Genomic DNA, 27154 nt, shown 5'->3' on the forward strand with positions numbered 1-27154 from the left:
CTCCCACCCCAGTGCTCTGTGCTCCTAGCTGAACCGAGCACTTGAGCTGCAGACCTGTGTGCACAGCCAATCAACGTCAGGAGCCTCATTAACTATTGAGTGGCAGAAAGTTACCCACTGATGACAATGTGCTATGCAGATCATGCCCAAAATCAAGAAAAAAAGCATTAAAACTGAAACTTCATGTAGAAATATGGCCCAAAGTCCTTCACAGAAACAATTAAACAAAATTAAAGAGCATTGGGATTAGTTTCATTTGATATCATGGTCGGCACAGACACGGTGGGCCGAAGGGCCTGTTCCTGTGCTGTACCGTTCTATGTAAGCCACATGAGGGGATTAGGAAAGGTGGCTGGGGAATGCTTCATGAGGAGCCTTAAAGGAAGAGAGAAGAGAAAGAGGGGTGGAGGGTTAGGCAGGTTATTTCAGAGCCCAAGACTCTCAGTGACACAGTAGTCAGAACTGGATTACAGAACGCTGGAAACACTCAGTAGGTCAGGCAACATCTGTGCAGAGAGAAGCAGAGCTAACGTAGCAACCTGAAACATGACAAAAGAGCTCAGACCCGAGAGGTCAACTCTGCTTCTCTCTGCACAGATGCTGAGCAGTTACAGCACTCTGTTTTTATCTCCGACTTCTAGCAACTGCAGTATTTTAATTTCCATAGCGAGAATTGGTGGAGCCTCACAACACCTAACTTTGGATCTTTGAACAACCCTGTTTGAGAGTGAGAATGTATGGAAGAGCATTCTGACTGGTTGCATCACCATCTGGTACAGAAGCTCCAATGCACAAGATCGCAAGAAGCTGCAGAGGGTTGGAGACTCAGCCAGCTCCATCACGGGCACAACCCTCCCCACCATCGAGGACATCTTCAAGAGGCGGTGCCTCAAGAAGGCGGCATCCATCACTAAGGACCCTCACCATCCGGGACAGGCCCTCTTCTCATTACTACCATTGGGGAGGAGGTACAGGAGCCTGAAGACCCACACTCAACAATTCAGGAACAGCTTCTTCCCCTCCACCATCAGATTTCTGAACGGTCCATGAAGCGAACACTTATTCCTTTTTTATTGTACTATTTATTTTTGTAATTTATAGTAATTTTATACCTTTGCACTGTACTGCTGCTACAAAACAACGAACTTCACGTCATTTAAGTCAGTGATAATAAATCTGATTCTGGGCTGGCAGCATCCAGTTCCAACCACCTTCTTGCCAAACTCCCACACATTTTTTGCTCCATTCTCTTCCAATCACTTGTCTGAAGCTCAGTTTACACTGTTCAACCATTCCTCAAGGAATCAAATGTACTGCTTTTTCCCAAGATGAAAATATCCCCTCCCTATGCACTCTTTAACAGGGAATGTGCAGACTTAAAAGGCAGTGACCCCATCAGCGAGGTTGAAGAGAAGTTTGGAGGAGTTGGGAGTGTTTTGTGATGGAATGCTTGACTTGGACTGCCCATTGTTTTTATGAGTGAGCAGAGATACAACTGAATGAGTCAGGCTTTAGGGAGAAGAAGAGGATCTCCGTGGGATGATGCATGTATGTTCTAACAGATAAAATAGGCAGAATTTCTGCGTCTCAGCATGGAAGGAGTCTTTGGATAGTGCTCAGAAGCCCGTCTGTTCATCCCTTCCCAGGTAGTACAAAGTGTAGTTATACAGTCCCGAATTCAACTCCAGCTAGACCAATGCTAACTTAGGAACCAGAATACTGCCTTGGTTTGCAAGGTACAATAATATTTATCCGACAAGCAGAAAAACACATTTCTTTTAAATTCATGTGGTTAGGTCATCATTGCGACCACTGAGATGTCATCCTTTAGCGGTTATTCAAACAGCAGCTTCCAAAGCCACAACACTAAGGAGGCTGAAGCCTTAAGGCATGTGGGAACATCACCATCTACAGCCACCCCTTCAAGTCATGCACCATCCTGGCTTGGAAGTACATCACCATTCTGACTTCAGCATTGGGTTCAGCTCCCACAACTCCAGCATTATCAGCCGTGATCTTAAGGCTGGAACTGGCTTCAGGGAACAACATCTGCTCCTAATTTGTATTAACTTATGAACATAGAACATTACAGCACAGTACAGGCCCTTCGGCGCACAATGTTGTGCCAACATTTTATTAAGATCTATCTAACCGTTCCCTCCCACATTAGCCCTCCATTTCTCTATCATTCATGTGTCTATCTAAGAGTCTCTTAAATGTCCCTAATGTATCTGCCCCCACAACCTCTGTTGGCAGTGCATTCCACGCACCCACTCTGTGGGGGGCAAAAAACTTACCCCTGACATCCCCCTTATACCTTCCTCTAATCACCTTAAAATTACATCCCCTTGTGTTAGCCATTTTCACCCGGGAAAAAGTCTCTGACTGTCAACTCCATCTATGCCTCTTATCACCTTGTACACCTTTATCGTCACCTCTCTTCCTCCTTCTTTCCAAAGAGAAAAGCCCTAGCTCGCTCAACCTATCCTCATAAGACATGCTCTCCAATCTAGGCAGCATCCTGGTAAGTTTCCTCTGCACCCTCTCTAAAGCTTCCACATTCTTCTTATAATGAGGCGACCAGAACTGAACACAACACTCCAAGTGTGGTCTAACCAGAGTTCTATAGAGCTGCAACATTACCTCGCAACTCTTGAACTCAATACCCTGACTAATGAAGGCCAACACACCACATGCCTCCTTAACAACCCTATTGACCTGCGCAGCAACCTTGACGTGGACTCCAAGATCCTTCTGTTCCTCCACACTGCTAAGAGTCCAGCCATTAACCTTGTATTCTGCCTTCAAATTCGATCTCCCAAAGTGTATCACTTCACACTTATCTGGGTTGAACTCCATCTGCCACTTCTCAGCCCAACTCTGCATTCTCTCAATATCCTGCTGTAATCTATAGCAACCTTCTACACTATCTACACCACCACCAACCTTTGTATCATCAGCAAACTTACTAACCCACCCTCCCACATCATCATGAGATGTGGGTGTTGTTGGTACAGCCAGAATTTGTTGCTCAACCCCAATTACCTTAAGAGGCTGTTGAATCATTTTCTAACAACTGACCCTTGCTGTGCTATTTTAGAAGGCAGTTAACACCTAACCACACACCTGCCTGAACAGTTAAGGACAACCCTTCCCTGAAGGGCATTAGTCAACCAGATCCCTGATGGTTGGTGATTAAGCAGCAAAAGTAGATTTACACTTCTATAATGCTTTTCACAACCTCCTACCATCACAGAACGCTTCTTAAACATATTCATCAGCGCAAGGAAATATCCCCTCTACATCCGCACTAACGAGACACCTCTGAATCTTGTATGTTTCAATCAAGTGCCCTTGCACTCTTCTGATCCCCAGCAGCTGACTGGTTTCACCAAGGCCTGCAACTGCAATTCCAACACACAGTTATGTAAGCTGCAGCAGAGAGTAGAGGACACAGCCCAGTCCATCACGGGCACAGCCCTCCCCACCACTGACAGCATCTACAGGAGGTGCTGCCTCAAGAAGATCAAGGAGCTCCACATCTGGGTCATGCCATCTTCTCGCAGCTCCCATCGGGCAGGAGGTACAGAAGCCTGAAGTCCCACACCACCAGGTTCAGGAACAGCTACTTTCCTACAACCATCAGGTTCTTGAACCAACCTGCACAACCCTAACCCTACCTCAGCCACGGAACAGTACAGACCACCTCTTGCACTACCGTGGACTTGTCTCTGACCATGCTTTTTTTGCACTACTGTTTTCCATAGTCTTTCTTTCTTCACTGCCTTGTATAATTTACATTCTGTGTTTCTGTCTTTACCCACGTGCCTGTGATGCCGCTGTGAGCAACATTTTCATTGCACCCGTACCTCGCTGTATTGTGCACATGACAATAAACTCAAGTTGACTTGACAGAATCACAGAGACAGCCCAACCTTTCCGGAAGAAGCCTGCTCATTCCCAGCATTCCCTGAACTGCTTCTGAACATTCACAACCCTCCTTAAACAAGGATCCATTACTGTACACAGTACTCCAGATGTGGTTGAGTGATAAACACTGGTTCTGAGGATACTCGGGTAAACCCCCTCTGAAAGTGCATGGTCAAATGTTTTGCATCATCTTGGGGAGGGGGGGGGCGGGGGGGCGGGGAAGAGGGGAGAAGCAAAGCCCAGGCTTCTTTTTGTTAACATAGGAGTTCATTTTTCAAGACCTGTGCACCTTTGACAAGCCTCACATTCATTGCCCATTCCCAGTTGCAGAGAGCTGCTTTCCTGAACCACTGCAGTCATTTTGGGAAGGTGCTTCTGCAGTGTTGCGAGAGAGGGAGCTCCAGGATTTTTATCCAGCAACAATAAAGGAATGACGACATATTCCTAAGTCAGGATGACGTGCAACTTGGAGGGAGACCTGCAACTGGTGCCCTTTTCAAATACCATTCCCCTTTCCGTCTTCTACCTTCTGGGAGAAGATACAGGAGTTCGAAAACCCGCACGTCCAGACTGAAGAACGGCTTCTTCCCCACTGCTGTCAGACTCCTGAACCAATCACCTCTCTCACGTCCCCTTCCCGGTGGTGCTGCCACGTTCCGATGCACTTAATTCTACCTCTCTCGGTTATTCTGTTATTGTCACTTCAGCATTTCTTTTTGCACTACTTCAGTTTGCACTACTATTTTTGCCCCATTATGTTGTTTTGCATTCGCTGTACTTGTTGTTGTTTTTATCACCATGTACAGTGTTTACTCTGTGAGCTTCACGCCAGCAAGGAATTTCATTGCACCCTGGTGTATGTGACAATGGACTAATCTGGCTTTCAAGTTGAACCCATTGACTTCCTTGGTTGTAGAGGTTGCAGATGTGGGAGACGCCATTGGAAATAGCCTCCACAAGTTGCCACTGCAGTGGTTTCAACAACAACTAGATTACATGCTCGCATCTCTGGAGTGAGGCTCTTGAATCCACTACCATCTTACTGATAGAACTGAATGCAATCTGTTGAACTACAACCAACAATTCACCCAGTCCCAGTGAGCCCCTACAACCAGCTGCCAACTGCACAAGAGACCACCGCCAGTTGTACAATGCCTGTGACAGCAGCAAGCTGCAATCCCCCTACCTTGACGAAGCACTGGTATTCCTCCTTATCCTCACTGAAGATCTCAACATCAAGAAAAAGTTTCAGCCTATGGTCAATGGTCTGAAAATCTTCGACAGACAGATTGAAATCAGCTCCTGGAGGGGGCAAGAAGTAACAGTTAACAGCAGTGATAGTGAACAACCCAGAGGTAAAAACAATATAGTGATATTGAATCCTAAACAAAGGGGATCTAAGGGGCAGGTTTTCCCACACAGAGGTTGGTGTGTATATGGGACAAGCTGGCAGAGGGGGTTATCATTACAACATTTAAATAACATTTTAAAATACATCCCTTATTCGCAAAAATGTGTTCCCAGTCCTAGATTTCCCCAGTCAGGGGAAACGTGCATCAAGTCCATCAAGCTCTTTCAGAACTTTGGAAGTTACAGTGAGATGCCAGGCACACTACCTCATTATTCCTTTTTTTTGTACTACTTAATTTTGTAATTTTATAGTAATTTTATGTCTTTGCGCTGTACTGCTGCCGCAAAACAAATTTCACATCATACAAGTCAGTGATAATAAATCTGATTACAATTCATTCTTCTAAACTGTAGAATAAACTGGTCCTTCACAAGGTGGCAGGTTTTGATTAGTGGGTATTGCAGAGATCGGTGCTGGGGCCACAGCTATTCACAATTTAGGTCAATGATTTGGCCAAAGGTATCAAATGTCCACGTTTGCTCACGACACAAACTTAAGTGGGAATATACGAGTTGTGGTGAGAATGTGAAGAAGTTTCATGGGGATATAAGATAAGATTTCTTTATTAGTCACGTGTACATCGAAACACACAGTGAAATGCATCTTTTGCATAGAATGTTCTGGGGGCAGCCCGCAAGTGTCGCCACGCTTTCGGCGCCAACATAGCACGCCCACAACTTCCTAACCTGTACGTCTTTGGAATGTGGGAGGAAACCGGAGCACCCGGAGGAAACCCACACAGACACATGGGGAGAACGTACAAACTCCTTACAGACAGCGGCCGGATTTGAACCTGGATCGCTGGCACTGTAAAGCGTTACGCTAACTGCTACATTACCGTGCCTGCCCTGCCTGCCCAGACAAGTCAACAAGCAAGTGCATAGCATCACAGTGGTGCAGTTTGTAGAACCGCTGCCTCACAGCGCCAGAGACCCAGGTTCGATCCTGACCTCCGGTGCTGACGGTGTGGACGTTTGACCGCATGGGTTTCTCCTCGGTCCTCTGGTTTTCTCCCACATCCCAAAGATGTGGGTTAGTAGGTTAATCGGCCACTGTAAATTGCCCCTGGGTAATCTGGGGGGGAGTCAATGGAAATGTGAGGAGAACAAAATGGGATTAATGTAGGATCAATGTAAATGGGTGGTTAATGTGGACTAGGTGGGGCGGAGGACCCATTTCCGTTCTGTGCAGGAAGTCTCCAGGCTACGACAGGGGTCTGTTCCTGAGAACTGTTCGTAATCTGAACTGTCCCTATGTCGGAAGTGAACAGAAACAGTACGTGGGAGAGGATCGTAGAAACAGCGGTGATGAGAGAACGAGCAGGCACAAGGAGAGCAGCTGCCAGCCGGTCACACTGACTCAGTGAGTGAGTGAGCGAGTCTGCTCAGTGCTCCCGGCTCTGCTTGGCTCCACTGGTCCACCATCATTGTGGCTTGGGGTGGAGGGGGTGAGAGAAGGTGGGGGGGGGATAGAAATGCCCCATACCCACACAGCAGGAGATGTCTGCAGCCCCGGAGCAGCCGGCAAATCCATCCCCATCCATCCCGCCGGTCTCCCAAATGCTCATTTGTACATACAAGGTGTCCATAAGCTGGGTGTTCGTAACCTGGGGGAGGACCCATGTGTCTCCATGACTATGACAGATAGAGCACAACGTGGAGAAGTGGAAGAGTAGGAGGTTATCTACTTTGGCAGAAAATGCTGACTATATGTTTTTTAAATGGACAAATTGGGAGCTGATGTCCAAAAGGGGACCTGTGTAATCTTCTACACAAGTCAGTGAAAACTTATGTGCAAGTACAGCAGGAAGTTTGGAAGGAAAAGGCTATGTTGACTTTCACTGCAAGAGGATTTAACTATAAGAGTAAAGATATCCCACAATCTTATAGGGCCTTGGTGAGATGACACCTAGACTAACAAGTGCATAACTTTGATCTCCCCGCCTAAAAATTGAAACCAAAATTACACTTGCTGTAATTACACTTGGAGTGCAACAAAGATTCACTAGAACGGCTCCTGTGATAATGGGTCTGTCATTAGAAAAGGGATCGAGTCGGCTAGGTAGCTAGAATTTAGGACAACGAGAGGTGACCTCATTGAAATGTACTTAGAGAGCTCGACTGCATTATGGCTATTGGGATAATGTGAATTCTGTAAGGGAGAATTTCCAAATCGCTACTACAAATTTGAGATGTGGAATAAAAATTTGTTCTTATGGAATTTAGTGAGGAAAAAAAATGGCAGGAATCTTAACAACATTGATGTACAAGACGGATCTTGGGGCCCAAGTCCATAGCTCGCTGAAAGCAGCTGCACAAGTTGATAGGGTGGTAAGGTGGCGTACAGCATGCTTGCCTTCATCGGTCGGGACACTGAGTACAAGAGTCAGGAAGACATGTTGCAGCTGCATTAAACTTTGGTTAGGCCACAGTTGGAGTATTGTGTGCAGGTCAGGTCACCTTACACCATTTACATGAAGGATATGGGCAGGCACGGTAGCGTAGCGGTTAGCGTAATGCTTTATAGCGACCCAGGTTCAATTCCGGCCACTGTCTGTAAGGAGTTTGTATGTTCTCCCCGTGTCTGCGTGGGTTTCCTTCGGGTGCTCCAGTTTCCTCCCACATTCCAAAGACGTACGGGTTAGGAAGTTGTGGGCGTGCTATGTTGGCGCCGGAAGTGTGGCGACACTTGCGGGCTGCCCCCAGAATACTACGCAAAAAGATGCATTTCGCTATGTGTTTCAACGTACATGTGACTAATAAAGATCGTATCTTGTCTGGAGGATTTGGAGAGGGTGCAGAAGAGGTTCACCAGGATGCTGCCTGGATTAGAGGTTTTTATAAGGAGAGGATGGACAAACTTGGATCGGTTTCTCTGGAGCGTTAGAGTCTAAGGGGAGACTTGATAAAAAGTTTATAAAATTATGAGAGGCAGAGGTGGGGTAGACAGTCAGAGTCTGTTCCCCAGGATAGAAACGTCAAATACTAGAGGGCATGATCTTGGAGGTGAGGGGGGACGTTTAAAGGAGACACATGGGGCAAGTTTTTTTTATACATACACAGAGTGGGAGGTGCCTGGAATGCACTGGCAGTGGGACTGAAGCAGATACGATAGTGGAGCTTAACAGGCATTTAGACAGGCACTTAAATATGCAGGGGTGTATATTGATCACATGAAGGCAGAAGGGATTAATTGGGCATCATGTTCGGCACAGACATGATGGGCCGTAGGGCCTGTTCCTGTGCTGTTCTATGTTCTTAAAGAAATGTATAACAAAATAAACACAAAGTGTGACAGAAACAAATTTTGACAATTTTTGTCAAGAAGTTGAATTACGGAAAATTGCAATACGGCCGTCTTTCTAGGAATGAAACCTCTCTAAGGCAGGGGTGTACTGTATATTGCTTTCTCTGGCTGAGGAGTCCAGAACCAAGGCATTACGACTCAAAGGTGAGCCATTTAAGACTTACATGAGGAGCAATTTCCTCACTCAGAGGGAGGTGAATCGCTGTGGATTGAGTCAAACCAAAAGGGATCAAAAGATTTCTGGATATTAAAGCAATGATGGGATGTGGGGATAGGACTGGAATATCATGTCGAGGTAGATCTTATTGAATGGTGGAGCAGTCTCGAAGGCCCACTATTTATACAACATAGAACAGTACAGCACAGGAACAAACCCTTCAGCCCACCTCGTTGTGCTGAACTAATTAAACTAACACCACCTAATCCCTTCTGCCTGCACACGGTTCGTGCCCCGCCATTCTCTGCATATTCAAGTGCCTATCTAAGAGCCTCTTAAACACCTCTATCATATCTGCCTCCACCACCACCCCTGGCAGCACATTCCAGGTACCCACTGCTCTGTGTAAAAAAAAACCTGCCCTGCATGTCTCCTTACAATTTTCCCCCTCTCACCGTAAATGCATGCCCTCTAGTATTAGACATTTCGACCCTAGGGAAAAACATACCAACTCTCTACTCTATCTATGCCTCTCATAATCTTCAATCATGTCTCCCCTCAGCCTCCGACACTCCATAGAAAACAACCCTAGCATGTCCAACGTGGAACATGCCCACTTATCCAGGCAGCATCCTGGTGAACCTCCTCTGCACCCACTCCAAAGCCTCCACATCCTTCCAATAATGGGGCAACCAGAATTGAATGCAATACCCCAGATGTGGCTTAACCAGAGTTTTATAAAGATTCAACATAAGTTCCTAACTCTCGAACTCAATGCCTCAGCTAATAAAGGCAAGCACGCCACATTCCGTCTTTACCACCCTGTTGACTTGTGCGGCCACTTTCTAATGCTAATTAGAATGTTGGTAGTGAGAGGCTGGCGATAGGACGTGGACTATTCCTGCTCTCATTCTCTAGAATCTCCATCAGTAGCTTATCCTGGTCCAACCATGTAGATGCCAGGGCCAAGAAAGCTCAGCAGCGCCTCTACTTCCTCAGGAGGCTAAAGAAATTTGGTATGTCCCCCTTGACCCTCACCAATTTTTAATCAATGCACCATAGAAAGCATCCTATCGGATGCACCACGGCTTAGTATGGCAACTGCTCTGCCCGGGACTGCAAAAAAACTGCAGAGAGTTGTGGACGCTACTCAGCACATCATGGAAACCAGTCTCCCTTCCTTGGACTCTGTCTACACTTCTCGCTGCCTCGGTAAAGCAACCAACATAATCAAAGATTCCACCCAACCTGGACATTCTCTCTTCTCCTTCCTCCCATCAAGCAGTACAAAAGCCTGAAAGCATGTACCACCAGGCTCAAGGACAGCTTCTATCCCACTGTTATAAGACTATTGAACAGTTCCTTGGTATAAGATGGACTTTTGACCTCACATCCTAGCTTGTTATGACCTTGCACCTTACTGTCTCCCTGCACTGCACTTCCTCTGTAGCTGTTACATTTTATTCTGCATTTTGTTATCATTTTACTCTGTACTACCTCGATGCACTGTTGTAATGAATTAATCTGTATGAACGATATGCAAGACAAGTTTTTCACCCCTCGGTACATGTGACAATAATAAACTAATTCCAATTCCAGTCATTACCACGGGGACCCTTGCACAACGTTGCTGACCTTTGCTTGGTCCGGAGGTATCCTCTGCGCCATCAGAGCAGGGGGAGTTGCGCGTCAGTGTTGACCCCACAGGTGTGCTGTAGCGGTAACTCCACGTCAAGCTGCCACTCAGTGAGTTGGTACTTCCCTTCTGGCTGAGCTGGGTGCCGTACAAGCCAGGGCTGGAGGTGACCCTGGTAACCCTGAGCGCGGAGAGGTCCGACGCCCCAGGCACAGGCTCCACGCCCCCCGAGCTGTCCGACAATCGGCTCCCGTCCCTGGTGCTGATGCTGCTGTAGCTGTGCTCGCACTCCAGGTAGAAGCTGGCACTCTTCCCAACAGCAAAGCCACAGTTCTCGGGGTCCGTGCTCAAAGCAGCCAGAGACTCATCGCCCGGTGCATCCGGCTTGATGTCCACACTCGCTCCACCCAAGGATTCAACGCTCTGTGCGCAGGAACAAAACCATCTGTAGATTAGAAAGCATCTCCAGCACAGAAGGTGGTCGGTCGAGGACTGATTTATACTCCAGCCACAACTCACTCCACCCCCCCTCATCCCCTCTCCACATCTTCATCAGTGTAAAACCTTAATGCTATTTGCCTCAACCACCTGCGATGGAAGAACAAGAACATAAAACAAGGCAGACATTGAAAATATGAAATAAAAACAGTGTTGGAAACACTGGACATGCTATGTTGGCGCCAGAAGAGTGGCGACACTTGCGGGCTGCCCCCAGCACATTCTCAGTAATGCAAAAAGACACATTTCATTATGTGTTTTGATGTACACGTGACTAATAAATAAACATCTTTTGCCTAAGTCGGGCAGCATCTGCAGAGAGAGAAACAGAGTTAATATTTCAGGTCCAAGACCTGAAAGAGATATAAAATTATAAGAGGCATAGACAGGGTAGACAGAACATAGAAGAGTACAGCACCATACAGGCCTTTAGGCCCACAATGTTGTGCTGAACTTTAAACCTCACCTAAGACTATCTAACCCTTTCCTCCCACATATCCCTCTATTTTAAATTCCTCCATATGCTTATCTAGTAATCTCTTGAACTTGACCAATGTACCTGCCTCCACCACCGCCCCAGGCAGCACATTCCATGCCCCAATCACTCTCTGGGTAAAAAACCTTCCTCTGATATCTCCCTTGAACTTCCCAGAATCTTTTTCCCATTGTAGGGTTTCTAAAACAAAAGGCGTAGGTTTAAGGTGAGACTCAATCGGCACAACATCGTGGGCTGAATGGCCTGTCCCGTACTGTACTGTTCTTTGTTCTATGATACAGATCAAACGACCTCCTGTGTCACGAATTTTTCAGATTCTATTTGAACCACAAGAATGTCCTGCATTTGCAAATAAATTCATAAGCAACTATTATATATTCAAGATCTCTGGCTCTGATCTCCTCCATCTGCGATGGAACTTGGGAAGAACTTTACTAACTCTTCCTCTCCTAGTGTGAAATGGGCTGAATTGGCCTCTTGTGCTATAAATTTCCCTGAATGTTTGCTTCTTAAACCAACATTCCGGGGAATACAAGGCAGGTTTGTATCATCCCTGTTCATCATCTGATCCTTGGATCTCTGGTAACATTCCAGGAAATCTCCCCAAATCTGGATGAAGTTGGGATGGTCTAGACTGAAACACACTGCCTGCAGGGGTGGTGGAGGCAGAGACCGAGATAAACCCTTGAATCATCAAGGGCGAGATGGCTACAGCTGGTAAATGGGATCAATATACATGCTTGATGGTCAGCATAGACGTGGGCCGAAGGGCCTGTTTCCATGTTATATGCCTCTATGACCCCCTCCAATCCTCCTCCTCCCGATCCCAGCAGATTCCAACTCTCCAATTCCCGACGTCAGGACACGGGAAGCTCGCTGTGCGTTGCACCTTCAGGCTCCCAGTGGGGTCGGTGTCCACGGATGGGATCTTCGCGAGGTCCTGTCTGGGCTCCCCTTCCTCGGGTAGGACTGGCGTACTGGTGCGCACTTCCATCTTGGTCGGCAGAATGATCACGTGATCGCTCGCGCACTTGGGGCAGGGGGGCAAGGCCGGCGAGGAATCCTCGACTGCAGGGGAAAAAAAAAAGAAAAAAAAGAACATGCTTCAGATTGCGAGGGGTTGATGGGTTGGAATTGCTGTTGTGCTAACAATCGAGGGAAGACTTCTCCTTCAAGCAGATACACTTGGCTCAGGGAAAAGGCAGCAGCACCCACTGCAGAGAGGAAGGATCCAAACAGAACATAAGAATTAAGATAACGTCTAATTCTCTACCTCAGCCCCATTTTCCTGCACCATCCATATATCCCTTCATGTCCAAAGCCATATCACTCTCAGTTTTGAACGAGCTTCCACAGTTCTCAGAGGCAGAGAATTCCAAATATTCACCATCATTAACCTAAAGAAATTTCTTCTCGTCTCAGAAGGGGCTGTATTTTACCTTGTCTTAGGAAATGAAACTGGACAGATGGAAGTATCAGTTAGGGAACACTTTGGAAACGGTGACCATAATTCTGTAAGTTTTAAGGCTATGGAAAGGGATAAGGTTGGTCCTCAAGTTAAGGTCTTGGGGAAGGCTGATTTCAACAGCCCAAGAGGACCTGGTGCAAGTAGATTGGGAGCAGAAGTTTGCAGCTAAAACAATAGCTGACAAGTGGGAATCTTTTGAAAGAGAATTAGCAAGATTTTAGGCCAGCATGTTCTAATAAGGATGAAAGGCAAAAACGGCAAGATTAGGGAACTTTTTGAAGGCTTGATCAGGAAAAAGGGAAGCATACAAGAGGGATCATGAGAGGCATAGACTTTTTCAAGAGGGCATAGGTTGAAGATCAGAGGTGAGAGACGTAAAAGGGACATCAGGGGCAGCTTCTTCACGCAAAGGGTGGTGCGTATTTGGAGTGAGCTGCCAGAAATAGTAGTTGAGGCGGGCACATTAGCAACATTTAAAAAGACACCTAGATAGGTCCATGGATAGGAGAGGTTTAGAGGGCTGTGGGCCAAAGGCAGGCAGATGGGACTAGCTCGCTGGGCAACAGTCGGCATGGACCAGTTGGGCCGAAGGGCCTGTTTCTGTGCTGTGTGACTCTAAGAAGACGACACTACAATCGAAATGAGAAATACAGAAGGTGTAGGAGAGTACAAAGTAATAGGAGGGCAAGAAGAGGCCACGAAATATCCTTGGCAGGCAAGATTAAGGAGAATCCTGAATCATTCCATCAGTATGTCAGCAGCAAGCTGGTAGCCAGGGAAAGAGTGGGTTCCCTTGGGGATCAAACGGGTAATCTATGTGTGGAGCCAGGGGGGAGGGGTATGGTACTAAATGAATACTTCTCGTCTGTATTCACCAAGGAGAAGGACACAGAGGATACTGAGATCAGAGAGAGATGTCGGTAGTCTGGAACACGTCGGTATTAAGGTGATGAAGGCGTTAGATGTCTCGAAACACACAAGAATGGATAAATCCCCAGGGCTGCTTGAGATCTATCCCAGAATGCTATGGGAAGCAAGGGAGAAGACAGCAGGGGCCCTGAGGGAGAGTTTTGCACCTTCATGAACCACAAGGCAAGATACCAGAAGACTCAAGGCTGGCTAAAATTGTTCTTTTATTTAAGAAGGGCAGCAGGGAAAGGCCAGTAAGTCTTGCATCAGTGGTCAGGAAATTACTGGATAAAATTTTAAGGGGCAGTATTTATGTCCCTTTGGAGAGGTAGGAACTGATTAGGGATAGTCAGCATGGCTTTGTGCAGGGGAAATCCTGCCTCACTAATTTGACCAAGTTACGTGAGGAGATAACAACGAAGACTAACGAAGGCAGGGTAGTAGATGTTATCTATATAGACTTTACCAAAACATTTGACAAGGTCCCACATGGTAGCCCGGTCCAGGAGGTTAAGCGACATGGGATTCAAGGAGAGATGGTTCGTTCGATCCAAAAATGGCTTGGTGGTAGGAGACAGAGGGGTGGTGGTGGAAGGATGCTTTCCTGATTGGAAATCTGTGGCCAGTGGTGTACCACAGGAACTGGTGATGGGACCTTCCTTCGCTGTTTGTGATAAATTGTGGAATACAAGTGCAGGGGGATATAGAGCGTATGTGTCCCCAGAACCCTGAAGGTAGCAGAACAAGTAGATAAGGTGGTTAAGATGATGTATAGAATACTTGCTTTTTCATGGGCAGGAGGAGTTGAGTCATTGCATCGAGAAGATGGTCACACCAGAGAGGATGCACAGCAGGCCACTCGGACAGAAAATGTAAGAATGTTGAGGGAATACGTGCCTTTGGTAATTTTATTTGGAATAAGGGAGATTGAGAGCAGATTTAATTAAGATGTATAAATTTCTATGGGGCTCTGATACAAAGAGCAAGGAGGACCCATTTCCATGAGAGGTTTAGTAACAAGAGAGCATAGATTTAAGGCAAGGCAGCAAGATCAGAACATTAAATAAAATAAATGCAAAGAAACAGGTAATCAGCCCAACCGGTCAGTGCTGGTGTTTATGCTCCAGATGGGCACCTGAGATTGTAATTGGTTTATTATAGTCACATGTACCAAAATACAGTGAAAAGTTTGTGTGTATAGAATGATCTGTGTGGACGGCACACAAACAAGTACACTGAGGTAGTACGAAAGGAAAACAATAACAGGATGCAGAATGTAGTGTTACAGCTACAGAGGAAGTGCAGTGCAGGTAGACAATAAGGTGCAAGGGCCATGATGAGGTAGATTGGGAGATCAAGAGTTTATCTTAATAAGATATTTATGGTATGAGATATTAAAACACAGTGCTGCAGGGTTGGAGCAGAGGATGGGACAGAGCTGGCATGGATTCAATGGGCCAAATGGCCTTTCCATGCACCAACAATACTCTCCAGGAGGAAGCACTGGGAAAGTACAAGCAAGCTCTCCTGTCTTTCCTCGTATAAACCTAGAGTTGAAGTAAGAAATTCAGCTGGGGGAAAGAAAAATAATCAGAATTCCCTGCTGAAAGCAGAAGCCCACAGCATGGTCACATACCCCTGGGTGCGTGCTGGAGATGCTGAAACCCACAGGGTTCCAGACCTGGTCATTGACTTCAGGAAGGAGGGCAGTGCACCTGCTCCTGTTTACATCAAGGTGCTGAGGTCGAGAGGGTTGAAAGCTTCAAGTTCCTAGGAGTGAACATCACCAATAGCCTGTCCTGGTCCAACTACATAGATGCCACGGCCAAGAAAGCTCACCAGCGCCTCTACTTCCTCAGGAGGCTAAAGAAATTCGGGATGCCCCCTATGACTCTCACCAATTTTTATTGATGCACCATAGAAACATCCTATCCGGATGCATCACTGCTTGGTATGGCAACTGGTGACCACAAGAAACTACAGGGAGTTGCGGACACAGATCAGCACAGCACGGAAACCAGCCTCCCCTCCACAGACTCTATCTACACTTCTCGCTGCTTCGGTAAAGCAGCCAGCATAATCGAAGACCTCACACACCCCGGACATTCTCTCTTTTCCCCTCTCCCATCAGGCAGAAAATACAAAAGCCCGAAAGCACATTCCACCAGGCTCAAGGACAGCCTCTATCTCACTGTTTTAAGACTATGGAACAGTCCCCCAGTACAAGATAGACTCTTAATCTGTTTTGCTATGACCTTGCACCTTATTGTCTGCCTGCACTGCACTCTCTCTGTAACATTTCACTCTGCATTCTGTTATTGTTTTCCCTTGTACTACCTCAATGCACTGTGTCATGAACTGATCTGTATGAATGGTTTGTAAAACAAGTATTTCATTGTACCTCTGTACATGTGACAATAATAACCCAATTTACCAACAGTGGGGCTGCGGATTAGACTGAAAGTTCTCTAGGCTGGCGTGGCCACAATGGGCCAAATGGCCTAATCTGTGCCATGACTCTGCATCTTATAATATTATACAACTACACAACTTTACTACAAGCAACTTTGTAAAGCTGCCTTCAGTCTCCGGGATCCCAAAATAAATTTTACGCTAATAAGATACCTTAGATCATACTGGATTATTGGAAGTATTTAAGATGGAGATAGATAAATATTTGAAAGATCAGAGTATTGAAGGCTGTGGAATTGGCACAGGAGGAGTGGAGGCCAACGTAGATCAGCCATGATTATACTGAATGGCAAGGAGGGTTTGAGGGGCTGAGTGGCCTACTCCTGCTCTTATTTTCTCTTATTACTGTTGTAATGCGCAAGATGCAGAAACCAATTTACCTATCGCAAGCTCTGACTCACAACAACATGACATTAACCAGATAATTTGTTTCATTAATGGCATTATTCAGAGGGTTGAGCCACCTTCCCTGCTCCCCTTCCAAATGGTGCACGTTGCATCTGCTGGAGAAACCACGTGCATGCTTCATTTGATGTGTCATCAGAAAGACAACTCTTTGACCATGCAACGGCTCCTCAGTCCTCAAGTTCTAGCAGTGGGACTTGAACACACAACCCCCTGGCTCTGAGGTTGACACTGCTGCTTGTTGACCCACAGTAGACTCTAGTCCTGTTTATTCAATAACAAGGATCTTCAAGCACCAGGAACTTCAAAGGATCTCAACCCAAAACGTCAACTGTCCATTCCCCTCCACAGATGCTGCCTGACCTGCAGAGTTCCTCCAGCTTTTTGTGTGTTGCTCCGGATTCCAGCATCTAGTCTCTCGTGTCTCCTTCTAATGTCCTGTCAGAGTCTACCTCCAACCAACACTGCAACTTTAACAGATCACTAGCATCACTGCTGTGCTCGGGATTTTGTCGCGGGTCTGTTGACTGACTGTCTGAGCTGTGGAAGAGTCCTTCACTTTAAGGGATAAATACATGCCATTGCCAATAACACGAAGACAGAGAACCACCCCCACCTGGTGGCACCATGCAGCATTGCAAAACAGCAGCCTGAATCACACATGCCTCACAGGAGTGCGGACTGGCATAGCTGAGAAAATATCTTTTAGTGACAAAGACATGTAGAAATAGGTCCCTCAGTCAGAGTCCATACTGAACATAAGCACTCATTTACACTAATTCCATTTTATTCTCCCACATTCTCGTCAACTCTCCCCAGATTCTACTACTCACCCACACACTGGGGACAAATTACAGAGGCCAGTTAACCTGCCGACCTGCACGTCTTTGGGATGTGGTAGGAAACCGGAGCACCCGGGGAAAACCTACAGTCACAGGGAGAACATGCAAACTCCACACAGACAAGTGCCGGAGGTCAGGATCGAACTGGGTCTCTGACTCCGTCAGGCAGCAAATTCAAAGTCAAGTTTATTGTCATGTGCACGAGTCCATGTGTACACAGGTGCAATGAAAAACTTACTTGCAGTAGCATCACAAGCACAGAGCATCAGATACACAACATTCACAAGAAAAACATAAATTGTGCAAATTATACGGGACAGAACACAATTAGAACAAAAAAAAACTCCATTGTAGTGCAAAGTTGTCATAGGTTGCTATACTGAGGAAGTGATTAGGGTTGTGCCGGATGGTTCAAGAACCGAATGGTTGAAGGGAAGTCGCTGTTCCTGAACCTGGTGGTGTGGGACTTCAGGCTTCTGTACCTCCTACCTGATGGTAGCTGCGAGAAGATGGCACAGCCCGGATGGTGGGGATCTTTGTGCTGGAGAGGGTTCAGAGGAGATTCAGAAGGATGTGCATCAATCATGTCCTTCCTATAGTGTGGTGACTTTCTCATCATCCCCACCCCAAATCCTCCAAACTCCAAATCCAATACTAGTTACCAACCTGCAATCAGCCAGGTTGGTAACTAGAATTGGATTTGAAGTTGGGTGGGGTGAAGAGCAAGAGAAAGTCGCCACACTACAGGAAGGATGTGACGGCACTAAAGAGGGTGCAGAAGAGATTCACCAGGACAACGCACACAAGATGCTGGAGAAACTCAACAGGTCAGGCAGCTTCCGTGGAGGGAAATAAACAGTGGACGTTTCACGCCCTCCTCCTACCCTTCGATTCTGGTTTCTGCCCCTCCTTTCCAGTCCTGATGAAGGGTCTCGGCCCAAAATGGCAACTGTTCATTTCCCTCCAGAGATGCTGCCTGACCTGCTGAGTTCCTCCAGCATTTTGTGTTCGATACTCCACATTTCCAGGATCTGCAGTCTCTCTTGTGTCTCTGCTTCACCCAGGGCATTGCCTGGGATAGAGTGTGGAGAGACAGGATAGGCTGGGTTTGTTTTCCCTGGTGGCTGAGGGAGACCTGATAGGATGAACACAGATAGGATAGACAGCATAAAACTTTGCTGTGGGGCCTGGGTTAAGGGCAAAAGATTTTGAAAAGAGCCTTGGAAGAATTACTTTCACCCAGAGGGTGGTTGGAATCTGGAACGTACGGCCTGGAACATTCTACCCAAGGCAAAGACTCTCACAACATTTAAGTCTCTGAACAAGCACTTGAATCGCCATGGTGTGAAGGCAATGGACCAGGTACTGGAAAATGGGATTAGTGGAGATGGGTCCTTGATGGTCGGCATGGAGATGGTGGGCCGAAGGGCCTGTTGCTGTGTGACCGTGACTGATGCAGAGCCATCAGTTCAGACTGTAAATCGAGCAAGTCTAGCGGGAGAAGGTGCTATGTTGGGTGGGAAACGCTGCTCACAAGCCCGACAGCAGATGTAAAACAGATGCTCCATTCAAAGCTCCCCCAGGGAAAGAGATTAGCAGATGGACAGAGGAAACGATTCAAGGAGGAGCTCAAAGCCTTCTTGATGAAATGCAACAACACCACCGATTCCCAGGAATCTTTGGCCCCACGACAAATTAGGGAAGGAACACTTGGGATGGGGTTGAGAACCTCAAGCATTGGGAGCACAGAGGCCGTGCATCAACAGTGGAAGCTGCGGACAACCCCTAAAATCCCCCCACCCACCCCTTCAGACACCTCCTGCCACATTTCTGGTAGAGTCTGCAGGTCCCACATTGGCCTCATCCTTTCAGAAGGGTGAGGGGGGAATCTCATTGAAACCTACCAGATACTGAAAGGCCTGGATAGAGTGGACGTGGAGAGGATGTTTCCATCAGTGGGAAAGTCTAGGATCCAAGGGCACAGCCTCAGAATAAAGGGACGTCCCTTTAGAACAGAGATGAGGAGGAATTTCTTCAGCCAGAGGGCGGTGAATCTGTGGAATTCATTGCCACAGACAGTTGTGGAGGCCAAGTCCTTGGGAGTATTTAAGGCAGATTGATAGGCTCCTGATTGGTAAGGGGGTTAAGGGTTACAGGGACAAGGTGGGAGAACAGGGTTTAGAAAAGAAAATCAGCCACGATTGAATGACGGCGAAGACTCGATGGGCCGAATGGCCTAATTCTGCTCCTCTATCCTATGGTCATCAGCTACCTCAGAACCAGTGTGGAAGCAAGTCACCCTCGATCCCAAGGGACTGCCTCAGACTAAGTGGGTGAAGGAGAGTCCCCCACCCCCCTCCCCATACAATTACTTGCCCCTCATCTTTCCACATGAAAGCTTTGGGTCAATGTCCTGAGGGCTGTAGGTTCAAATCCCAGCACAGCTGTTAAGGAATTTAAATTCAAGCAATTAAATCAGGAATTTAAACAATCTGGTACCAATGAGCATGAAATTGCCAGAAGGAACTCTGTCGTCCTTCCCTGGTCTGAGCCACATATGAATCAGGAGCAGAAAGGAGCCGTCCAGCCTTCTAGCCAGCACTGCTGTTCGTGGCTGACTTGCTGTTTCTCGAGTCCACTGGCCTGCCCTTACCCATTAACTCTTTGATTTCCTTACTGATTAGAAATCAATCTCAGCCTTAAACATACACAAGGCTCTGCCACCCCACAGCTCTCTATGGTAAGGACTCTCAATCCTCAAAAGAAATTCTTCCTCATGCGAGGAGAGATTCAGTTGACTGGGCCGGTGTTAACTAAAGTTTAGGAGAATGAGAGGGGTCCATATCCACAGATCCCTCAAAGTTGCCTCACAGGTGGATAGGGTAGTTAAGAAAGCTTATGGTATGTTAGCTTTCATAACTCTAGGGATCGAGTTTAAGAGCCGCAAGGTAATGATGCAGCTCTATAAAACTCTGGTTAGACCACACTTAGAGTACTGTGTCCAGTTCTGGTCGCCTCATTATAGGAAGGATGTGGAAGCATTAGAAAGGGTGCAGAGGAGATTTACCAGGATGCTGCCTGGTTTAGAGATTATGGATTATGAGGAGAGACTAAGGGAGCTAGGGCTTTACTCGTTGGAGAGAAGAAGGATGAGAGGATGGCTTTAAAGTAATGGGTGGGAAGTTCAAGGGAGATATCAGAGGAAGGTTTTTTACCCAGAGAGTGGTTGGGGTATAGAATGCCCTGTCTGGGGCATTGGTGGTGGCAGGTATACTGGTCAAATTCAAGAGATTACTAGATAAGCACATGGAGGAATTTAAAATAGAGGGATATGTGGGAGGAAGGGGTTAGACAGTCCTAGGCAAGGTTTAAAGGTCGGCACAACATTGTGGACCAAAGGGCCTGTATTGTGCTGTACTGTTCAATGTTCCATGGATCTCATCAAAACGCATAAAGTTCTGATGTTCAGAAGTGAAATGAGAAGGTATTTCTTCACCAGAGGGTGGTGAGCCTGTGGAATTCTCCACAACAGACGGTAGTGAAAGCCAAAGTTGCTGGGTATATTTAAGAAGGAGACGCATATATTTCTAGACACAGAAGGCATCAAGGGGTATGAGGAGAGTGCAGCAACATGGTACTGAAGTAGAGCATATTAAATGGTGGAGCCAGTTCAAAGAGTTGAATGGCCCATTGCAGCTTCCCTTTTTATGCTTCTGTTTAACTTGCAATCTCTCGGTCTGTTTCAAATGAACTCTAGAACTGAGCCTCCACGACCCTCCTGGGATAGAGAAATCTGCAGATTCACGACTCTCTGCACGAAGAAATTTCTCATTTCAGCCCAAAAGGACAACACCTTATTCCAAGGCGATCTCCAGTTCCAGACTCCATCCAGCCAGTCAAGACCAATTAGAATTTTGTAAATTTCAATTAGATAACCTCTCTTCTCCCCCAAACTTTGGAGAACACAGCTGCTATTTGTGACTCCAGACCCACCGACTGTCTCTCTGCAGGCAATTAGGATTAGACAAGTGTCTGCCTTTCTAGAGTAAGAGTTGTACAGCAATAAAACAGGCCCTTCGGGCCAACTTGTCCACGTCAACCAAGGTACCTATCTGAGCTAGTCCGACTTGCCGATGTTTGGCTCGTATCACTCTAATTCTTTCCAAGCCATGCACCTGTCTAAATTTCTTTAAAAATTTGTAATTGTACCTGCCTCCACCACTTCCTCTGGCAGCTTGTTTCATATACCCATAACCCTCTGTGTGAAAAACCTGACCCTTTGATCTCCTTTAAATCTCTCCTCCCATCTTAAACCAACACCCTCACAGTTTTAGACTCCCATACCTTGTGAAAAAGACTGACCATTTTACCCTATCTGTGCCCCTCATGATTTTATAAACCTCCAAGGTCACCCCTCAGCCTCTCCACTCCAGGGAAAACAGTCCCAGCCTGTGTAGTTTCTCCTTGTAACTCCAGCCCTCCAGTCTTGGTAACATCCTTGTGAATTTTTTCTGCACTTTCTCTAGCCTAATCAGATTCTTCTTATAGCATGGCAACTAGAACTGCCCACAATATTGGTGAGATTGTTCTTGGGAATGTCTTCTGCAGTTGTAATAATACATCCCAGCCACTGTACTCAAATGCCCTGTCCAATGAAGGCAAGAGTGCCATGCATCTTCTTCACCACTTTGTATAAACCCGTGTCGCCATTTTCAGGGAACTATGTACCTGTTCTACAACACTCCCCAGGCCCTGCCACTTACTATGCATGTCTTACCCTGGTGTAACTTCTGTGATGACTATACCCTGTGATTCAATAAATCATAGAAGAGAGTGCACAATGCATGGCCAAGAAAGCTCACCAGCACCTCTACTTCCTAAGGATGCTAGAGAAATTTGGCATGTCCCCGTCGACCCTTACCAATTTTATTGATGCACCACAGAAAGCATCCTATCCGGATGCATCACAGCTTGGTATGGCAACTGCTCTACCCATGACCACAAGAAACTGCAGAGAGTTGTGGACACAGCTCAGCACATCACGGAAACTAGACTCCCCTCCATGGACTCTGTTCATGTTGGCAGCTTTACTGAGGCAGCAACAAGTATAGACAAAGGTCCCACCCACCCCGGACATTCTCTCTTCTCCTCTTCCATTGGGCAGAAGATACAAAAGCCTGAAAGCATGTACCACCAGGCTTAAGATAGCTTCTATCCCACTGTTGAAAGACTATTGAATAGTTCCCTAGTACGATAAGATGGATTCTTAACCTCACAATCTACCCCATTATGACCTTGCACCTTATTGTCCACCTGCACTGCACTTTCTCTGTAGCTGTGACACTTTACTCTGCATTCTGTTATTTTTCTTTTACCTTGTACTACCTCAATGCACTGTGCAATAATTGATCTGTAGGGACGGTAGGCATGACAGGTTTTTCACTGTACCTCAGTACATGTGACAATAATATAAACTAATTCCAATGCAACATCTGAGACCTTCCTTACAAGGAGACACAGTGCTATGAAGAGTCACTCACTCTCTGGGTGGTCCAGGTTACCCTCTCGCCCAATGGCCGGACTCCCAGAGACCAGACTGGTCTTCTGGAGCTCCTCGAACTCATGCCGGCACTTTAGGCACTGGAGCCTGGAGAAAGCCTCCGATTCCGACTGCTGTTTGGCTTCCAATGCTTCGGTCAGGATCTTAATCAGGGTCTGAAACAGCGAGAGATACAGAAGTTAGTGCAGAGGCCAGAAAACTCTGGACTTCACTTTGTAGTTGAGGGCGAGAAATTTTTCCTCAATGCAGAGAAGGTTCCAGGGAGATTTAATAGATATGTTCACAAAATCTTTGAAAGTTTTGATGGAATAAGAAAGGAAATGCTTCCATTTCAAGCAAGTTAGCAACCAAAAACTGAAAGCCAAGGAAACCGGGAAGAGGGGAAAAATTATAATTTTTTAAAAAAACACTAGAAATGTGTTTGATCTGGAATGCAAATGTTTGAAAGAGAGGTGGAAGCAGACTGAATCGTAATTTTCAGAATGGGGTAAATACTTTACAGAACAAGTATACAACTACAAGTCCACTCATCCAGTTCAATAATATCTCAGCTGATCCCCAAACACAATACCACTTCATCACCTGAACCTTCTATCCCCTATAGTTCAAAACTGTATTGACTTCTCAGCCTTGCATGCCTTCAACGACGTTTAAGCATTCCTAGGGCTTTGTGGCAGAGAATTTCTAAGATTTATAAACCTCAGTGTAAAATAATTTCTCATCTGAACTCTTTTTGTGGAAATGAGCCCCAGTTTTAGACACTCTACCCAGACAAAGTCTCAATCTACTTGATCCATCGCTCTCAATGAGTTCATCTCGCGTTCTTCTAAACCCCTCTGAGTACAGCTGTATTCTACTTCTTCACAGGAAAACCCTCATTCATTAGGCACTGCCTCAAGAAGGCAACATCCATCAAAGATCCCCACCACCCAGGCCATGCCATCTTCTCACAGCTACCATTGGGCAGGAGGTACAGAAGCCTGAAGTCCCACACCACCAGGTTCAGGAACAGCAACTTCCCTTCAACCATTTGGTTCTTGAACCAACCTGCACAACCCTAATCACTACTTCAGTATCGCAACACTATGACCACTTTGATCACTCTGCACTATAATGGACTTTTGTTCTATTTGTGTTTTCTTGTAAAAAAAATTGCAATAATTTATATTTAATTTGTTTTCTTGTGAATGCTGCTTATATGATGCTCTGTGCCTGTGATGCTGCTGCAAGAAGGTTTTTCATTGCACCTGTGCACACATGGACTTGTGCAGATGACAATAAACTCGACTTTTGACTTTTAAGGAATCTACCTGGTAACCCTGTTCTGGTGATGTAAAAATTGGTGAGCAATTGCAGAGCTCTGAGACAGGGATCTCAATGTATGACTCACAAAGGACAAGGAACAGAATGTTACTGTTAATTGCAAGGGGAATTAAATACAAACATAGAACACTACAGCACAGAAAACAGGCCATTCGGCCCTTCTAGTCTGTGCTGAAACTTTTATTCTGCTCGTCCCATTTACCTGCATCCAGTCCATAACCCTCCAGACCTCTCCTGTCCATGTATCTATCCAATTTATTCTTAAAACTTAAGAGCGAGCCTGCATTTACCATGTCAGATGGCAGCTCATTCCACACTCCCACCACTCTCTGAGAGAAGAAGTTCCCCTTAAACCTTTCCCCTTTCACCCTAAAGCCATGTCCTAAAATGTAGGCAAGTTATGCTTCAATTATATGCAGCGCTAGTGGGAGCACATCTGGAGTACTGTGTACAGCGCCGGTCTCCTTCTTTAACAAAGAATGCAAGTGTTGAGTCAGAGTTACACAGCACGGAAACAGTCCCATGCGGACCAAGTTACCTAACTGATCTCGTCCCACATGACTGTACTTGGTCCATATCCTTCTAAACCCTTTCTATCCAAATGTTCCTGTCCAAATGTTATTGTACCTGGCTCGACCACTTCCTCTGGCAGCTGGTTCCGTATACTCACCATCCGGTGTGGAAAAACTTGTCCCTCGGGTCCCCTTTAAATCTTTCCCCTCTCATCTTAATCATCATCTAAGTCCAGTTTAGTTTTGGACACCCCTACCCTGTGAAAAGACTACTATTCACCTTATCTACGCCCCTCATGATTTTATAAACATCTATAGATTCATTGGGGCTTGGATGGGCACACGAATGAGGGGAAAATAGAGGAATATGGGCATTCTGTAGGTAGGAGGCACATTGTGGGCCAAAGGGCCTGTTCTGAGCTGTGCTGTTCTAGGTTCAAAACAGTCACCCCTCAGCCTCCTACACTCCAGGGAAAGTTGTCCCAGCCTATACAGGCATTCCTTACAACTCAAGCCCTCCAGTGCCGGTAACATCCTTGTGAACCCTTTCTGCACTCTCTCCTGTTTAATGACATCCTTCCTATGACAGGGCAACCAGAAGTGTATACAGTACTCCAAGTAAGGCCTTACCAACATGCAAGAAGCAGTTCAGAGACAGTTCACTCTGATACCCATGACAGATGGGTTTGTGTGATGAGGAAAGATTGGACAGGCTAGGCTTGTATCCACTGGAGTTCAGAAGAGTGAGAGGGGATGATTGAAACAAAGATTCTGAGGATTTCTGACCAGGTGGATGTAGAGAGGGAGTTTCCTTTTGTAGGAGGAATCTAGAACTAGGGGGTCACTCAGTTACGACGGACGAGGTGAATTTCTCTCTCAAAAGTATCCAGTCTTGGAAATTCTGCTGCATTCTGTTGCAACACACACAATGCCGGGGAACTCAACGGGTCAGACAGCATCCATAGAGGGAAATGGACAGTCGACGTTTTGGGTCGAGACCTTTCATCAGGACCTCATGAAGTGTCTCGACCCGAAACGTCAACTGTTCATTTCCCTCCATGGATTCTGCCTGACCTGCTGAATTCCTCCATCATTTTGTGCTGCTCCAGACTTCCAGCATCTGCAGGTACGATAATGTAGCGGTTAGCGTAACACTATTACAACACCAGTGACCTGGGTTCAATTCCGGCTGCTGTCTGTAAGGAGTTTGTACGTTCTCCCCATGTCTGCGTGGGTTTCCTCCGGGTGCTCTGGTTTCTTCCCACATTCCAAAGGTTAGGAAGTTGTGGGCATGCTATGTTGGTGCTGGAAGCGTGGTGACACTTGCAGGCTGCCCCCAGAACACTCTACGCAAAAGATGCATTTCACTGTGTGTTTCTATGTACATGTGACTAATATAAAGAAATCTTATCTTATCCATTCTGCTGCAGTCTGTTATTGTTTTCCCTTGTACTATCTCAATGTACTGATGTGATGAAATGATCTGTACGGATGGCATGCAAAACAAAGTTTATCACTATCTCGGTACGTGTGGCAATAATAAAACAGTTAGTTTGAGGAAGAGACTTTGAGTATTAAGGCAGAAGTAGATGAGAAAGAGGGTGAAAGGCTGCTGGGGGTAGACAGGAATACAGGAGTGGAGGTTACAATCAGATCACCCGCAATCTTGTTAAATGGTGACGCTGGCTTGAGGGACCCAGTGGCTTAGCCTGATCCTAGTTGTACACATCCATAATTCTACAGTTAAAAGTACAAAGATCAGAAATACACACAGTACTCCATGAGGGCTCACTGAAGGCCTGCACAACATCAGCTCAGTTTCCTTACAAGGTTAACATACCATTTACAGCGGCCAACATAATCAAGGACGCTTCCCATTCCAGACATTCTCTCTTCTCCCCTCTGGCAGAAGATACAAGAGCTTGAGAGCACATACCACCAGGTTCAAGGACAGCTTCTATCCCACTGTTATTAAACTCTTGAATGGACCTCTCATATTCTAAAAGATGAACTCTATCTCCCAATCTACCTTGTTGTGGCCCTTGCACCTTGTCTACCTGCACTGCACTTCCTCTGTAACCGTAACACTATATTCTGCATTCTCTTTTCTTTTTACTACCTCGATGTACTTGTGTACGGAATAATCCGTCTGGATGGCACACAAACAGAAGTTTTTCACTATCTCAGTAGATATAGGAGTTAGGGCTTTACTCTTTGGAGCGACATCCT

At 46.2% G+C, this 27154-nt stretch overlaps 1 protein-coding gene across 9 annotated transcripts in view; it reads right to left on the reverse strand.

The window, feature by feature from the left end:
- stk11ip (serine/threonine kinase 11 interacting protein) overlaps nt 1-27154 on the reverse strand; it is a 154944-nt gene that overhangs the window by 28228 nt on the left and 99562 nt on the right. For all 9 annotated transcript variants that reach the window (XM_052014107.1, XM_052014144.1, XM_052014097.1 and 6 more), the window contains exons 17-20: nt 23071-23245; nt 12324-12502; nt 10440-10863; nt 5117-5232 (exon numbers count right to left, since the gene is read on the reverse strand). In XM_052014107.1, the coding sequence (XP_051870067.1) occupies nt 5117-5232; nt 10440-10863; nt 12324-12502; nt 23071-23245 (894 nt within the window). The remainder of the gene's footprint in view (nt 1-5116; nt 5233-10439; nt 10864-12323; nt 12503-23070; nt 23246-27154) is intronic.

Source organism: Pristis pectinata, chromosome 1 (genome assembly GCF_009764475.1).
Source record: "Pristis pectinata isolate sPriPec2 chromosome 1, sPriPec2.1.pri, whole genome shotgun sequence".
NCBI classification, from domain to species: Eukaryota; Metazoa; Chordata; class Chondrichthyes; order Rhinopristiformes; family Pristidae; genus Pristis; species Pristis pectinata.